This window comes from Neofelis nebulosa, chromosome 1, assembly GCF_028018385.1.
Source record: "Neofelis nebulosa isolate mNeoNeb1 chromosome 1, mNeoNeb1.pri, whole genome shotgun sequence".
Lineage (NCBI taxonomy): Eukaryota > Metazoa > Chordata > Mammalia > Carnivora > Felidae > Neofelis > Neofelis nebulosa.
The window spans coordinates 192,518,485-192,537,560 of record NC_080782.1 but is presented as its reverse complement, the minus strand read 5'-3'; the positions used below and the strand labels follow the sequence as shown (position 1 = coordinate 192,537,560).

Sequence of the window (19,076 nt, the reverse complement as noted above, 5' to 3'; positions counted from 1 at the left end):
TCGTGAGAAAAGCAATCAAGTCAAGGCCAGGGCAAAAGGAACCAAATCCAAAGAAAATACAAGTCCACTAAATAGCCCAACTCCACTAGCATCATCATTATCATTATCATTATCATCATTATCAAATGCTTACTTTGGGCTTAGTCTATGTAAGGTATTTTCATGTATATCATTTAATCTTCATTAACATCCCTACTCAGGTATGTACAGTTGTCACCCTCATTTTAAAGGTAAGGAAGTGAAGGTTCAGAGTGATTAAACTCCAGGGTTATCTATCCCCAGCAAAACTTAAGAAGCCAGGATGTGAACCAAAGCCTAACATCAGAATGTATACTCTGAACTGCCATGCTATACAGCCTTGCTAACCACATAACCTGTTATCAAAGTGAAACTCTACTGAGAGTTAAGAGGGCCTGGACAGTCAGCACAAAATGGGACTGCCAGGCAAGCCAGGACATAAGCTCACCCCATCTACAGCTCACAATTTTGAAAGTTTGATGACATTTAGGGGAGAAGAAATAAGGAAAAATATCCAACATTATTTGAGCTTAGTTTTCCCTACAATAGAGCACTGAGAAGGAATATAAAGATAAGATCACTGACACAACCACCCAGTAGTTCTTCTGATGAATTAGAGTTCTACTTAAAAATTCCATGGACGAGCATATCACCTATAAAGTTAAAATAAGACTCAGAAAATTTAAATTATCAATCAACCCTGTATAAACTAAAAAGCTTTAAAAATTGTCATAAATGTCACTGAAACAAAAGCAAATGAATATACTGGTACCTAAGAATAATACGTTTAAGAAAAATATCATCTAAAAGAATAATATAAAAAATATAAAGACAAAGTTCTAAAATAATAAAAATGCAGTAATAACGCTGCTCTTTCAGGTTTCAATAGCATATTCCATTAAAGAAGACAATGTTATAAACAGCAGCTAAATTACATCAATAGGCCTGAGTCTGAGCCAAGTTTTTTTTGTTTTTGTTTTTTTTAGTGTTTGTTTATTTCTGAGACAGAGACAGAGCCTGAGCGGGGGAGGGGCAAAGAGAGAGGGAGACACAGAATCCGAAGCAGGCTTCAGGCTCCAAGCTGTCAGCACAGAGCCCGACATGGGGCCTGAACTCACGAACCCGCGAGATCATGACCTGAGCCGAAGTCGGATGCTTAACCAACTGAGCCACCCAGGCGCCCCTGAGCCAAGTTTTAATGTAAGAACTAGGTTCTAAAATTCTGATCAACTTTGAAATAACACCAACTTGATAAATAGGATGGGACAGATGAATCAAGTAAAATAATTCATTATAATCTAATCCTGAAGTTCTGAAATTTCAACACAAGTAAAAGACAATTACTAATGAGTATAATTACTAACATCACTAAACTGTTAGTATCTAAAAAGTACTAAGCAAAGGCTAAGGAAAAAAACCCCACAGGTATGTGTGGCAGTTGGAACACTAAAAATTTATTTGGCATTCCTCCTCCTTGTGAAGACAAAACAAGACAAACTATTCTCTGTAGCTCCTTAAGCAGAATGCAGAAATTGTGACCCAGGCCCAGGTATTCTGATGTAGAAGGTCCCTGGAGCAGTTCTCACACTTTAGCACACACAGAATTACCTGGTAAGCTTGTTCAAACAGTTTGCTGGGCTCTGCTCCCTGAATTTCTGATTCAGTAGGTCTGACGTGGGGTTTGAGAACAGGCAATTGTAATAAGTGCCCAGTGATGCTGGTCCCTTTGAGACCACTTTGAGAACCACTGCCCTAACATAATGAAAACAGCACAGTGCCTGAAAGGGATTGCTCTATCCAATTAAAATAAAAATATTTTTTAAAAAGCAAAGGTAACGTTTAAATGACTTAGAACTAGTCTTTTTTTTTTTTTTAAGAAACAATGGCCTAAGTTTATTTAAAACATAACTCTTAGATTATTTAAAAAACACTGTAAAGAACAAAATACAAAATCACCTGTAAACTTACTTTTCAGGAACAAAACACTACTAACATTTTGGTATTTACCTTTCTAGCTTTTTTCCTATGCAAGTGTGGGTATATTTCTGTGTACATTTTATTTTGTTTTCTTATAAAAATTTGTCTTTCCTATAAAATTTCTTATAATGATATGCTGGGAAAGAACATAAAGATAATACCTTAAAAGTATCATATCAACATACTGGTTTTAAATTATTTAATATGGTATATGAATTTTCTAAAACCATTGAACATGAAACTGAAGTTTGACTTTTTATTTTTACTTTTTGAGAGAGAGAGAGACCACGGGTGCAGGGGAGGGGAGAGAGAGAAAGGGAGAGAATCTTAAGCAGGCTCCACCTCAGCTCAGAGCCCCATGAAGGACTCCATCTCACGACCATGAGATCATGACCTGAGCTGAAATCAAGAGCTGGACACTCAAGTGACTAAGCCACTCAAGTTCCCCTGAAGTCTGACTTTTAAAAAGGGGGTACAAAAAGGGGGTACAAAGTTGAAATTCTTATTTAAAAGTGTTTTTACAAAATAAAATTTCTAAGCCTGCTTCTCTCTGCACTGTACTGTGTTAAATGAAACACATGTAGATTGTAACTATGTCCTCACTGCATGATTCCATAGTAACCATGGTGACTGTGCAAAGCAAGGACATGAATATGCACAAATTTCAGTAGCATGTAAGGCAATGAATGCCATAATTAAGGTCCATAATGAAGATCCTAACCCATCAAGAAAAGATATTTACTATATATTGCATTTTAACAGAAATAGAAGAAGATTGTATGTGTAAGAAAAGAGCTCATCCAAAAAATAAAAACAAACTTTCTGTGCACCAATAATCTGAAGAAGTCTTTCTATATACTGAGGACTGCAGATGAAATGGAATTGTCAGAAAAGATACATGAACTGCCTATAACATAAATCTGTGTTTGTAAAATCAAACACAGTAATATAATTTCTGTAAATATTTAAATAATGGAGTTTTTAAACCTTTAAAAGATTAAAATTTATGTTTTTAAGGTCTATGACACATCTTAAAATAAATGGCAGGGGGCACCTGGGTGGCTCAGTTGGTTAAGTGTCTAACTTTTTTTTTTTTTTTTTTTTAAGTGTCTAACTCTTGATTTCGGCTCAGGTCATGATCTCAGGGATTGTGAGTTTGAGCCCCATGTCGGGCTCCGAGATGATACTGCAGAGCCTGCTTGGGATTCTCTCTCACACTCTCTCTCTCTGTCTCTCCCCTGCTGGTGCTCTCTCTCTTTCTCTCTCTCAAAATAAATAAACTTTAAAAAATAAATAAGTGGCAAAAGAACATTCTGCAATCACAAAATTTTGTTGAACTAATGCATAATCAGTGTTCTTTTACTTCTATTATGCAGAGATACACTAGCTAAAGAAAAATAGTTTTACAGAAGGAGAAAATTATCACAATACTTTTGTGTTAATTTGCTATACTTTGGTTGATACATAGGAAATTGCTGGTTTTTGTAGGTCAAGTCATATGGATTCAAGCTAATATTTCCCAAAAAACACAAAGCAGGTTGTAAAAAGATGCACTGATAATTATCCTTAAACAAACCATATAACTAAAAGAAATTAGCACTCAATTACTATGTCATAAAGACCTACAACTTAAATTTTACCCTATTTTCTATAAAACATTTAATATGTAATTTCCCCAATATTTTATAGTGTAAATAATGACAGTATATACATTCTCATTAACATAAATTGCTTTGAAAGTAATGATTTTATATAAACACGGCCAAAGAGCAAATATTCCTGTGTCAACTATTCAATATTGTTTATCAGATCAGATATAATGAACAATCTTCAAGTTCCAAGTATGTTTTACAACTTAAGTTTAATAAAAATAAAATTTATACATGTGTGCTATATATATATATTTTATGACTTTCTCCATTTTACATTAAAAAAAGTGCCTAGAAAAAAAATCTGTAATGGCGGTTAAATGGATAATTGGTTTTATCTCATGTATCAAATCATGTCATTTCTAATAAGCATTTAAAATACACAATATCAGTAAATATTTCCAGTCAAGATTTTGTCTAGCAGAGGAATAAAATCACAGATCTCTGTAACCATCTGTCTCAATCCTACAAAGAAAAGATTCTACTGGGCAACAACAGCTCTAGTGATATTTATATTTATCTCTGCTTGTTGAATGTATACTAAAATATCTATTATAACCACAGTGAAATGTATTTTCAGGCTGCGAACCGGTCATAAACAATGAGGAAAAGAGAAACAATAGATCTATCTTTCCAATTAAAACCTGCAAACTCTCCAATTTACCCTTCTTGTTCATAACTAGAATAAGATTTTTTCAAAAAAGACATACATAAGCATAATGATGCACTGGATTGAAAGAAGAATGTTGGGAACATGCTCAAATGATAATGATCATAGACAACTAAGAAAACAAACTAAAATACTATTATTAAGTTAATTTGTTGTTCATGGTTAAATAACAACCATGAGTCCAAACTCTGGGTAAAACACCAGTTTTTAAAGTTCATATATTTTTTTTTAAAGTTGCCATTGCTAAAGACAGATGGCACAATTCTTAAGATGGTTGTCTTACTCTATAAATGCTCTATTGATTAGCACAACTTTAAATACCCTGAATATTTTTTGTATTATTTTCATGAGTTACTATAAACTTTTCAGTGGTCTCAGGATAGGGTAAGAAAATTGATGCAGCTCCATCTTACCTCTTCCTTCCTCTAATCTGTGTCTCCTGATTACACGCTGCCTTTTTTCTTCTTGTCGTAACTGAAGGTGTTCTTCAATGTTAACCCCAGGCACTGGGACAGCTAGATGATTTACCAAACAAAAACAAAACAAAACAAAAAAACACATATAGACAGATACAATAATAATTATGAGAGAACTATGCGAAATTGGAGAAAGTAAAAGCTAACAAAACACCAATGAAAACACAAATTATTTTTACTCGAAGAATCTTAGCAAAAAAGAGGAAAAGAACCTTACCTTTAATTAATGACATATTGTCAGTTACCATACAAGCAGTACTGAATAGTTAACTATTAATTTTTTAACATATACTAATATAAATTGTTTAATTACTAAACTGATGTATAGTACAAGATATAGGACAAGATGTATAGCACGATCCATCAAATTACCTAACAGAAGATCTAAAGGTATCATTTCTTTCACAGCATCAAGAATTCCTCTTTGTCTTGCCTCCTGACCATCCAACTCTCTTGCACATGCCTTGCAACACCCACACACAGCACAGCCAGATTCTCCGGAACCACAACCACAGATCCTTTAAAAAAAGAAAAAAAGTACCTGAAATCCTTCTACTCTTTCCTTAAAACTCTTTTCTAGAACCATCTTTTCTGTGTTTTTGAAATTAAGTTACTTGAGTCAGCAATGAAATCACTCCTTCAGATCAGGATGTGCCAATTTGAAAGAACTGAACAGGTATAAATAGACGGAATAACAAAAAACAAGATTTAGGGGTGCCAGGGTAGTTCAGCCAGTTAAATGTCTAACTCTTGGTTTCGGCTCAGGTCATCATCTCACGGTTTGTGAGTTCGAGCCCTAGGTCAGGCTTTGTGCTGACAGTGTGGAGCCTGCTTGGGATTCTTGCTCTCTCCCTTTCTCTCTGCCTCTCTCCTGCTCTCACATGCTCTTTCTCTCTCTCTCAAAATAAATAAATAAACTTAAAAAAAAAACAAACCCAAGAGTTTATTAAGCTCCTCATGGGTATAACTGGTATATTCCTACAGAAAATACAAATGGATTCTGCTATCTTCAAAACCACTATTAACAAATATTTTTAAAAGTTATCACAATTAGTAAAGCACCAGCAGTTTACTATTAAATGGTCTGGATGAGTTAGTTGGTTACCAAACAACACTATTCTCCATCAACTAACTTAAGAAAGGTGTGGATAGCCATCAATAAGTGAACCCAGCTTGTCAGCTTCATACATTACGTCTCCTTTTCCCTCCATTCTTTATATGCCATCATCTCTCATTCTCTCCTCTTACTGTGTCCAATTACCTGTTTTTTTTCCTTCTTCTTTGTCTTTTTTCTTATCAGTTGTGAACTAAGTGTATGACATTTGATTACCACACAAGGAAGACTAGAACACTCCCAGAAGTTGGCTACAGGGTCAGTGAACAACTAACTTCTTAGTCACATATTTCATAGATGTAGAAGTCATAGCTTTCATGTTATTTGTTGGACTGGAACTGAAAACCTTTAGACGGCTTCACTAAGCCTGTGGTTATCCAGATTTGTGGTGGTACAAGAGAAAGGATCTACCTGGCAGCAGTTTTGAAAGACACAGCCCTGTGAAACTCCTGGGTTTAAAATGCAAGCAGTACCGACATTTTGGAGGATCACTAACCATTGGAGTAAAAACTGATGAACCAGTATGCCCTACAGAATTGTCTGTGGGAACTGTTTCAAAGATAATGTGGCATTCTAAATTTATTCTAAGATATACAGTCACAATTTTATAATAATTGAAGTCATTTTTAATGGTGCAGAGTGTCCTGGCATATAGTCCTATAGTGATTTTATTTCATTTATTCATTTCTGCCTCATTAATAAAGAAACTATTGTATTTGGTTAGGTACTGTCCATTTAGGTCTATAAATTATTGGAAACTGATAGTAAATCTCTGGGGAAAAGCACATAAAGAATAATAACTAATTTCAGGAAAGATCAGAGAATTCAGAAATTCATTTATGATACTTATCAACAGCTCATGTTCAGAGATTGGGGACACTTGATTTTAATGGAAATAGCTTGGGAAAGATGCAGGAGGACACATTTCAACTCCAATACTATTTAAAAAAAAATCATAGACTCTTTCTGTATCCAAATTATATTAAAAATAAACAATTAGAGACTTAAATATAGCAAACAGAGCCAAACATATAGCTTTGTAGAAGAAACATTATTCTTTGATAGAGAGCCAAAATGTTCTTACATATGCTGAAAATGCCAAAAAAAATTTATTGTTAAAAAATCATAATCATTACAACAGCCTAAAATAAAGGCCTGTTATATGTGATTTATTTTCCTATGTTAGGCCAAGTACAAATCTAGAAATACACTCATAGTAGATGCAGACATTATGTGGGAGGAAGTATCTGACTACTTAAAGAGGTTATCAGAGAGGGAGGTCAGAGATGCAGGGGTGGCTGTCCCAGCTCTGGGCTTTTCTTCACAAGATCCCCCACCCCCACTTCCCGAAGTCGGCTAATTATCATTAACTAATCTGATCTTACAAAGATCAGGTCTATCATAATACAAAGATCTATCATAATTAATTTCCTTACAAAGAATGCCCCATTATGTTATATTGGTAACAAAAATAGGACCCAAAATTCTAGGGAAAAATTGCATTCTGATTCTGCCAAATTCGCATACATATTAACTTTAAAATAATGATAATACAGGATTCTGGGGGGAAAAAAAGATCCAAAAAGAGTATAAGGGGATAAATACAAATAGGTGTAATGTAACTTAAGAAGTGACAGTTCCTAGAACACCAAAAATTGCGAACATAAATTTAATTTAAATGAAAATTATATGTCTCTAATTGAATATTTTACATGATATTTGATACTTCTATCCAGAAAAGATTCATGTTCAACAAAAAATGAAAAGATACATGGTATTAAAGCAGTCTTAGAAAAAGAATACAAATTAAGGCACAGCCCAAGCCTTGAAGAAACTTTTGACTTGTTTTAAATAATGGTTTAAATGAATCGAATGAAAGAAAAGCAACGTAAATGACACTGAATTAGAAACTATCATAATAGAAAACAATTACTAGAATTACACGTACATGCCAATACGCCCTCAAGAAACAACACAGAACAATTCTGAAAAGAAATGTGTTCTGCACATTTTCTACTCATATTTTACTTTTTCAGTATGAATCATTTTCTTACCCTCCGGGGACTCTGTCTGGACGCCCACTACTGACACAACTGGCTCCATAACCTGTACAGTCTCCGCAGACAGTGCACACCATGCACTGTTCCAGCTTCCATTTATGCATGCCTGGAGGGCACATCATGGACTTCTCATCTTTCTCATCTAGTTCTTCTTCCAGGTCTTCATCCATTGCTGTTGCCATATTTTCAACTCCAAACCCTACATGACAGATCAATTTGTAACCTTTATGTAGATTATTCTCATGTCTTAAAAAACACACATCATATATACTAATCCAAATGAATATACAAAAGAATGCTGAAACAGAAAGTAACAAAAATATAATTTAATTTAGGGACCACAAATAAATGCTCTCCTCATTTCCTTTTTGCAAAAAGAGGGAAGGCAGGAACCCCTCTTAGCCGTTACTTTATGCCAATCATACTTTTAACTTTTGCTGATTTTAGTCCCTCCTTTCCATCTTCACTGCCAACACTGTCCTTCAACAGACCACAGAAAGTCTCTCAACTATGCTCTAAGCCATGTGTCCCTCCGCTCTAGAATATCCTTCCACAACTGGTAATCAGCTTCTTAAAACATATACTTGACCCTATGATTTCACAATTTACAAACCTCCAATGTTTTTCCATGGTCTTTAAAAGAACAAAACTCTTCAGCAAGATACAGTTAGTTACAACATGGCCCTCGAATTTTCTGTAACCTCATTTCTTCCATGCAAACTACATTCTGTCTGAACCTAAATTCCCTCTGCTTTCTAAACATACTATGTCCTTTCACATGCTCAGGGCCTTTGCTCATCCCTGCTCCATCTGTATCTCTCTACCTCATTTACCAAATGCCTCGCTCTACCTCATCTACCAGAGAAACTCCTCTTCAGCATTCAATAAAACTTAGCCCGGAAGTCATCTGCCATGAAAGGACTTACTACTTTTTGCAGGGAGTTAGTCACTATTTCCTCAAAGCCTGTTTATGCCTCAATTACAACTTACAGAATTGTGTTACAATTCACTCAACTGTAAAAAAATTGTTTTTAATGCTTATTTATTTTTGAGAGAGATAGAGCGTAAGCAGGGGAAAGAGCAGAGAGAGAGGCAGACACAGAATCCGAAGCAGGCTCCAGGCTCTAAGCTGTCAGCACAGAGCCCAAAACAGGGCTCGAACTCACAAACCATGAGATCATGACCTGAGCGGAAGTCAGACCCTAAACCGAATGAGCCACTCAGGGGCCCCTTGTTCAACTTTTTAAAGATCGGACATCTACTCCGGATGACCCAAGTGTTCCTTTATGAGAGCCAGCAAACTTTTTTGTAAAGGGCCACACTGCAAAAAATTTAGGCTTTGTAGGCTACACAAGTCTCTGTCACGTTTTTTTTTTTTTTTTAAATAACTCCTTATAAATGTAAAATCCATTCTTAGCTTGAAGAGTCACACAGAAATAAGCCACTGAGCAGACACAGCATCAAGTTATGGTTTGCAGACCTCTGCTCTAGGCAGTGAGGACTCTGATAATGAGCTATTATAATCTAGCAAGAAAGACAGACTTTTTATCAAAATACCATACAAGAAAACTGTAAATATACAACTGTGATAGAATTATGAAGAAACAAATAGTGTTACAAGAGACTGTAATAAAAGAGTAAATTTATGGGAATAAAGTATTTTTATGTTTGTTTTTCCTATTAGACTTAGATCGTCAAAGACCAGGTTATGCCTTACTCATTTTATCTCTTATTCTTAGTCAACCTTACTCTCTTATCACTTGTAACAGACTCAGTATAGGTCTGTCTAATCAAGAAGTAAACTCGTAGAATATACAGCCTCTTTTAATCTCTGCCACTTCTAATCTATATACAGGCTAGGAAATTAAATAGCCAAGTACTGGACAACTACTTATAGAGTTAGAATAAAGCAACTCTGAAGGCTTGAGTGCATGTTTTTAATAATCATGATAGCTAAAATATACTAAGCACTTACTTGCATTTGGGTCTACTTGCATTTGGGTTTACGTACTCATTTAATCATCCCAACAATGCTATAACTATTATCCCCAAATTACTCTCTAAATTCAAAGCATCCCAATCATAATACCAAGTAGAAAAACTGATTCTAATTCATATTAAAAGTAAAGGCCCCCAACATGACTATATAAAGAAAAAATTTATATAGAAAAGCAATGAAAAACTTATCACCAAAATTTAGAAATTATATACAACAAAAGAAACCTAAAATAAATGCAAAGGTTAAGCCACAGTTAGTCAAAGATATGTGCGACACATGCAATATAATATATAAAAAATTCCCACAAATCAATAAGAAGGCAAGTAAAATGAGAAGTTTGAAGAGATGGTCTAACACTACTAACAATCAGGAAAAGCAAATTAAAAAAAAAAAAAAAAACAAGGGACCCAGCCACTCCACTCATAGTTATATGCCTAAAAGCATACAAATTTCACCAACATTCACTAGAAATGTTCATAGAAACCTTATTCATAAAAACCAAAACTAGAAACCACCCAAATGTCCATTAATATGAGAAAAGATTCCAAAACTGTGGTACACATTCACACAACTGATTACTATACAACAATGAAAATGAACAATCTATAAATGCTTGTAACAATATAAATTAATCTCATAAACAAAGTTGAGTGAAAAGAAACTAGACACAAAAGTTCATGTGACATAATTCTATTTATATAAAATACAAAAGTATGCAAAACTAAATTAAGCCGTTATCTAGAGAGGTAGATGGTGACTGGAGAGGAACATAAAGGGGGATTCCTTGGGTGCTGGTAATATACTATTTCTTGATTAAGGTGCCGATTACATGAATGTGTTCAGTTTGTGATAATTCATCAAGATCCACACTTATGTGTATTTTGATGCATGTATGTTTTACTTCAATATAACAAATAAAAAAAATAATGAAATACAATGTCATAGTCATCAAACTGACAAAAATCAGAATGTTAATACTACCTCTAGGAGTGATGTGGAAAATCAGAGTATAAATTGATACAACCTCTTTTAAGAAAAATCTAGCAAAGCTGAAATCTACAACACCAGAAATTACACTTGAGAAATCTCAGATGTTTGCCAGGAGACATGAATAAAAGAGGTTTTGAAATTATTGATAAGAATGAAAAGTTAGAAATAAACTCATCTATCAGCAGGAGAATGGATAAACTTGGCATGTTAGTGGTATGGTTTATTACACAGCACTTAACATGAATCATTTAGATTTATATGTACCAACATGGACAGAGTTCAAACACAATGGTGAGACTAAATAAATAAACCTCCTAATTTGCAGAAAAATATAGATTGGCACTTATAAAAGTATCTTACATATAAAACATGAGTATGTAACACATTTTACATATAAAATATATAAGAACAAGTAAAAATACAGAAATATGACAGGATCAAAGTGATGATTGTGGTTGGTCTGGAGAAAGAGGGAGTATAATAATAAATCTTGGAAGAAGAATACAGGGCACTTATCTATAACTTTCTTACTGAAAAATAAAGCATGGTGCTAGATACACAATTTTTTCATATTATAATCTTATTTTCTGTACTTTTCCTTTCTTTTAAAAAAAGATACATAAAAACCCTTTATGTTCCCTATGACTATATAATCTGTATTCATTTTATGTATTAAACTACTAGTCTGCTTTCTAATTCATTACTTACTAGCAGAGTAGGTATGATTTTTTACAAAGTAAAAAAACCTTTAACAATTTTATTTTGGTTATTATAAATTTTACAGTAATACTCTAAAACATAGGTGTAAATATATGCCAAATTTTCATAAGAGTTTCAGAATAACAGGGAAATAATTTTTTTTAGTTCAAAACTTTTATAAAACATAATCTGAAAATATATTTATATTACACATAGAAAACTAAACTGTTTCTCTCCTTTCTGCCTAGTAGGTATTATCCAAAACTATGGTTCAGTATTTTAGCAAGAAGAAAAATATTTCCATTTTGGAGTAATCCATTTCTTTCCTTTCTTTTGTTCTTCCTTCCTTTTAAAAATCAATATGCTCTAACAGACTTACTCTTTTTAAAAACAAAAGCATTTTAAGTACACGCATATATGAATATGGTAAAAAAAAAATTGTGGCCTCTTGATATTCAGATGAGTCTGCCATCAAGAAGGTCCCAAACCTGTTTATGTTAATTCATACAAATATTAACCCTCAAATATTAATCCTCAAACTCTTTTGTACTTTGAACACAGTTCAACACTTGGTTCTGATAATATGTATTTATTTCCTATTCTTCAGCCCACACCAAATTAAAAACAGAAACCAGCAATTGGAATGAAGGGTACAGGATAGCACTGATAGCAGCTGGAAGTAAACACTGAGAGCAAGAATGAAGTAGACATAAACCAACACCAAAAAACCACAAGCATGACAAAGGATAAACTCCTCTTCCTGTCAATACCCTTTGTGTTAGGGAAAAGCATATGGTGAATAAGGTGCATCTGCAATTCAGCTCTTGGTAAAGGGTCAAATATTCTTAAGATCATTTTCAGTTGTCAGGAACTGATTAAACTGCAGGTAGCATGTGCTCTTAAATAGGAAGATGATATTTGCCAGATAGACTGCTGCCAAATATGGCTAAAAATGAAAATGTGTAGGGATGCCTGGGTGGCTCAGTGGGTTGAGAGTCCAACTCTTGATTCTGGCTCAGGTAATGATATAGCCCTGCTTGGGTTAGAGCCCTGCATCAGGCTCTGCTGATGGAGCCTGCTTGGGATTCTCCCTCTCCCTCTCTCTGCCCTTTCCACGCTTTCTCTCTCAAAATAAGTAAACTTAAAAAAAAAAAAAAAAAAAAAACTAAACTAAAAATGTGTGGTATAAAAGAAACTAATAATGAAGAATTTGAAAAATGCGCTTTTCTAGAATAGTCACCCAAAATGCTAAATCAAAGAAGTGCTATTACATTTTATATAAAATTAAGAAAAATAGGGGAGCCTGGCTGGCTCAGTTGGAAGAGCATATGACTCTTGATCTCAGGGTCATGAGCGCAAGCCCCATGTTGGGTGCAGAGATTACTTGTATTACATACATACACATATATAAATAGACAAACAAACAAACTTAAAAAGAAAAAACATTCAAGTTCATTTGCTCAAAAATTAAAAGTCTAAAGTATACTCGATTGTTTCAGTGATATAATACCAAATAAATAAGAAATTCAGTGGTTTTCCTAATTTATAAGTATGAAATTAAAGGGCCACTTGTTTCGAAGAGTAAGATTCTTTACCACACTGTTCTGAAAACCTAATGAAAAGAGGCCACAAAGTTAATATCCACATGTCCAACACCTACCTTTCCCCCCCTGGTTCATGGCACCAGTGTCTCGTCCACACTGTCCTTTATTATTTACACCAAATGTCCAAACTTCTCCATTCTTCATTAAAACACAAGTATGGGCTTTGCCCATAGCTACCTGAATTACAAAATGGCCCTTCAAATCTGTTACCAAACCTGTAGGAAAGATACAAATTTGGTAAGAAACAACAATAAAACCTTTCTGAGTCTAGTAAATCATCAGTATTGTAAAAGGACCACCTCAATACAGAATTTTTTATTTCTGGGATAAAATAACCCACAAAAATTAGAAATACATGGCCAAAAGACTGACCAGGTATCAGCAAATTAATTTTGTAGGTTTGTAAGGAAGTTTCAAAATCTTAACACATTATCATCCAGACTTCAGACAAATGCTTCTCCTGAATGTTTCTTCTAAATGTCAACACTTCTCAACAACCCTCAGAAGGGTCACTAGTTCTGAAACTTTCCTGGTCCAAGAACAAAGGAGCTTATAAATCATGTACTTAACCTGCTTTGACTTGCCTCAGCAAAACAAAATAAAATACTTGCTGGGGAATACTGAAATAACACTGCTTCTGTAGAAACCTGTGAGATGATCCAAAGCAGCATTTTTCAATCCTTTTTAACCTACAGTGCTTTCTTCCACAATCCAATAGCTAGCCAGTTTAGCCAGTTCCTAAACCTCACTTATTCACATATAACTTTCATTGTATGTGCCATATCCAAATGCAACCCATATAAGCTTAGTATTTTTTGCATCAATTTTAAATTGACTAAAGCATTTTTAACCTTATCAAGTAATCAACGGTAAAAATCAGATTGTTGAGTATTTCCACTATATACTAAAGAGTTAAAAACTGAAGTGTTTGTTTTATTTAAATTACAAAAGCCATAATTCTTGTATCACACTTTGGGAAAGCTGTTATTATTATTATAATATTATGTTATTATTTTCTCAGATACTACTTTCCTAAGGTGACTTTCTCTTCCACCCTATATTACTTAGGTCTTTTTAGCTCAAAACTTTCCATTTTTAGTATTTAGTATACTTGAAAAAGATATGTATATTTAGCAATATTACTTATTATTACTAACAGTACTAGCTGACATGTTTTGGCCCTTGCATGTGCTAGGCTCTGTGCTTAGCATTTCATAAGCATTATCTCCTATAATCTTATAACAACCATATGAAACAGGTACTGTCATTAGCTCCCTTTTGAAGATGAAAAAAGTGAAAGTAATCTCTGAAAAGTTAAAAAATTTAAGTTAGCTATTAGCCAACTAAAAAGTGGCAGTGCCAGGATCTAGGTCTGTATCCATAACCATTAAACCACACTTATCTAATATTTAAGTTGCATAATGCCCAACTGTCTCCCAGATCCTCAAAACAAATACAACATTTTGTGAATCCTTCCTGTCTTATTGCTGGGAACAGTGCCAGTAGTTTTAGGCAGGGCTAATCTTGGAGCTTGGCCAGTGCAGCTCTACCTTAGCTACTACTTTGGAAAGCTTTCCCTATACTCATTTAGATGCTCCCATGACATGTTCTTGGTAGTACCCTGGGGAAATGATTTTGGTAATGTAACTGATTTATCATTGATGAGTTACTTATCTCCCTATTTAGATAGTTATGGAAGGATTCTCTCTCTCCTATATTTACTATTATATCCCCAGTTCCCAGCACAGTTGTCTTGTACATGTAGAGTCTTAAGAATTACTTGCCATGTGACTGAGTAACTGAAAAACCAAAAGTTACTGTAATGAGTGGATATGTGGGGTGGGACTAGCCAAATAGAGAGTTTTACATTTATAAACTCTAATTGCAAAAATTTGTCATATTTGGTTGCTAGATTTTCTTTCTAGCCCTTAAGAAATGAGTATGATTGTGACAGCCCACTTGGCAGGATTTTATATGAGGTGAATATGTAAAGCCTGTGAATTTCTTCATAAAAAGGAAAATAGAATAAAATTTCTGATTGGAAGTTTAAGCGATGGTCTCATGCTGGGGAAATGATGTGTTGAATATTTCTAGCAATTAATTATTAAGTTGAACTCTACTCAAACGATATGTGAGTTGCCTTAATGTGGTAATACTTAGATCCTCAGTTGGCCTCAACTGACAGAGTGAATCAAAATTTGGGAGTGGGCTCTTGTATAGTTTAAAAACAGTATTTAGCCTAGCTATTGCTTGCTAAAATCCTGCTGGCTAACACCGATTAAAATTTGTGCATTTATCCAATATATATTTATTGAGAACTGACAGTGCGTCACAGCTTGGTGGACAGGCAGGTATGGTCCGTCGCTGAAAGAAATGTGGAAAAAGTAAAGAAAATATGCTAGAACTGTTAATTTTCTAGACATATCTTTCCAATATAATGTCTAGTATCGGACTTTCTTTGTATAAAAGTGAAATGTATTTAAGTTGAACTTACTTGAACTGTCAGAGTAAATGGCATCTTTCCCAAACATGTATAGCTCTCCATCTTTAGAAATAACAGAACTACTTCCATTATTGCAGGCTGTATACACCACAATCTTTCCTTCCATCTTAATTATCTTTTTAGGTTTGTAGGGTTTTGATTGCCGTCTGCTCTTAGCTTAAAAAATAACACAAAACAAAATTAATTTAAGACATCTATGTATAAATAAAAATATATGCATTTATGACACACTTTATTTATTTTCACAAAGGCCTGGGATTCCCAACATGTCAATTAAAATGAGTCAACCTGCAAGCCTCATATGGTTAATTAATACTTAGGCTATCACTGTCAGATCCTTTTCTTTGTTATACGTTAAAATTTCCAATGAGAAACACCAATTTCTAACAAACTTCTGGGGACCTCAATCTCTGTATTAGCTATTTACACATTATTAACACTATTCCATATATATACATATATATATATATGTATATATATGTATGTATGTATATGTATATATATATAAGTATGTATATATGTATATACATATACATATATATATAAACACCATTTCACCATCATATATAACTATATATGTATATAAATTCCCTTTCCTCTCAAACTCTACCTCACATGCTTTCTTATGCTAGATCCTAGAAAGTGAAATCAGTTCCTCATTCGTTGAACACATGTTTAAGCACCCAGTTAGTGGATGGGAAATACATATATGGAGAAAGAGTAAATAAATTTAAATGTGGATGATGATCCAAGTAGCCTCTGCTATCAAAAACTAAATCCCTGAAATGAGCAAAAGACGAGGAATATCAATCTTCTGTTCCTTTGGTCAATCCCAGTTCTTGATGCCTTTCAGAATAAAAACATATTGCTATGCTGGGCACAACTCTGGGACTTAAAATACCATTATACTTTTTCATATAACATGACCCATATACATGTATACAGCAACTACACTATCTCATGCTCAAAGAAAGAACAAGGTCCTCCAAATGCTAGAAGGAAACTTAGCTGTGCTCAAGTTTCTGAGATGGCAATACACATTATGCGTTTTTTTTCCCAAGTAACTTTTATTTACACATGATTTTTACATTAGATGTTGAATTCAAACCTAATCCTCATAAGATTCTACTCCACTGTGCTAAAACATGTAAAGTATATGGGAAGTTACAAAAAGAGAAAAATGGCACTTTGAGAAAGACTGAACAGAAATATAGGAAAGATAAGAGATAAAATTGTTTTCATTGTTTAGGAATGATTTAATTACAGAGAAATAACACCAAGAATAGTGACCCATAACTAAAGCTACTATACAAGGCAACAAAAGGTTTACTTCATTCTGAAATATATATTCCTTATAAAATTTTGGGTGACCTAAGATAATATATTGTAATAAATACGTTTTTAAAAATAACACCAATGAGCAAAACAGATGAATAGCAATATATACACACAAAAAGTATATATAAAAATTTACGAAAATCAACTCTACAATGAAATCAGCAATCCCAGTTCTTTAATGAACAGTACACTATTAACTGATTATGCCACAATGTAAAATCATCTATTAATCTGGTAAGGTTAATCTGGTAAGGCTACTGAAATTGATATACCTTATGTTAATAAATTCCACAATATTTTTACTGAATGTCCAGTTTCTTAGTCAACTTACTTGACTCTCCATCTTCTCCTTTACTAGCAGATCCTGTAAAGAATATGCTTCCATCTTCTGCAACTAAAAGGGCATGAGAACCATCATGTCCAACTGAAAAGTGTACAATCTTTGGAGATTTTGTAATTGGTAGTTCAACCCATTTTCCTGCTGAAGGACCACCTTGCTTGATTCCAAGACTCTGGTACTTGCCAGTATAATATATCTTATATATCAAAAAAAAAAAAAAAAAAAGAGGGAGTAAGAGAGAGACAGAGATTTATGGTGCCTTTTGGGGTAGTGTACCAGGTTTCACATGAGAGAAAAAAGACTTTCATATCTTACTAAAAAACAAAAATAACAAGAAACCAAACTGTTTTTATACTTCAGTGAGATCAATCGGTAGGAGAGAAATATACATATTTTTCTAAAGATCCAGTTCATAATAGCTTTTTCGTATCTATTCAAGGTATCTATAATCTTCCATTATAAGTCTCCTGATAGATATGAATAAAAATATACTTCACAAATATACTCTAACCTCACAAGAGGAGGAAATGGATAAAATTCTCAACTTGTTTTCCTAATGTAAAAAACCCTACATATTAATATACCATAATTGCCTAGTAATTTTAATTTTCTTTTTTTTTTAATTTTATGTTTATTTTTGAGAGAGACAGACAGACAGACAGACAGAGCATGAGCGGGGGAGGGGCAGAGAGAGAGGGAGACACAGAATCTGAAGCAGGATCCAAGGCTCGAACTCATGAGCCATGAGATCATGACCTGGGCCAAAGTCAGATGCTTAACTGAGTAAGTCACGCAGGCTCCCCTAGTCATTGTAATTTTCAAAATTCTTGTAATTACCTCACTTTATTCTCACACCCATGAGATAAGAAAGAAGCTTCTATCTCTACAGACTGAGCTCTACAATCTGTCACTTATACTTGCTCCTACTTTCCCCAAATTGTAGTCTTTATATTTCTGAACATTTATAGAAATTTGCAATAAATGTGTTCATCAAAATAAACTCAAAATATGAATTCATTCCCACTCAAAGAATTAAAAGCTCCATAATTAAAATATCTGTAAAAATGTGATATTTTATAAAGTTTTATACTCTTGTATCTCACAATTTTCTTTTATACTATTTCAACATGAATAAAACTTCACCATATTAAAAAAACATAAAATAATATACCAATTGGTTATCTCATAAAACATAGGATGTTCATTTTTAATACTAAAGAGTAATTTACCTTTCCATTTGCTGTTTTCATTAGTGCAAACTCTCGCCCTGCACCAAGAATTGCTGACTCCTCATCAAATCCTGTGCCTGATAATACAAGACTCATAAATATTACTATATTTTAAGATGAACAATGTAAATCATAATTTTGCACTATTTTGAGTTATTGAAAGGTCAACTCAGTACCATTCAAAAACAAGGATGACAATAAACTTGTTGAATCACTATGAAACTAATGTAACATTGTGTGTCAACTACACTTCAATTAAAAAAAAGAAAAAACAAGGATGACAAAATATGCCATATTCCTGACTTAAAAAAAATTAACAGTATGTACCGTACTCCAAGGAAAGATAAAATTACCAAAAATTTTTAACTTGTTCCAAACTAGTGCCAAATTAATCTTTTAAACATAAAAAA

At 33.6% G+C, this 19,076-nt stretch overlaps 1 protein-coding gene across 15 annotated transcripts in view; it reads right to left on the bottom strand.

Moving 5' to 3' along the window:
- Positions 1 to 19,076, bottom strand: part of MYCBP2 (MYC binding protein 2) — a 285,475-nt gene that overhangs the window by 195,386 nt on the left and 71,013 nt on the right. For all 15 annotated transcript variants that reach the window (XM_058682354.1, XM_058682355.1, XM_058682342.1 and 12 more), the window contains exons 11-17: positions 18,667 to 18,743; positions 17,429 to 17,633; positions 15,751 to 15,915; positions 13,313 to 13,471; positions 7,959 to 8,163; positions 5,163 to 5,308; positions 4,728 to 4,829 (exon numbers count right to left, since the gene is read on the bottom strand). In XM_058682354.1, the coding sequence (XP_058538337.1) occupies positions 4,728 to 4,829; positions 5,163 to 5,308; positions 7,959 to 8,163; positions 13,313 to 13,471; positions 15,751 to 15,915; positions 17,429 to 17,633; positions 18,667 to 18,743 (1,059 nt within the window). The remainder of the gene's footprint in view (positions 1 to 4,727; positions 4,830 to 5,162; positions 5,309 to 7,958; positions 8,164 to 13,312; positions 13,472 to 15,750; positions 15,916 to 17,428; positions 17,634 to 18,666; positions 18,744 to 19,076) is intronic.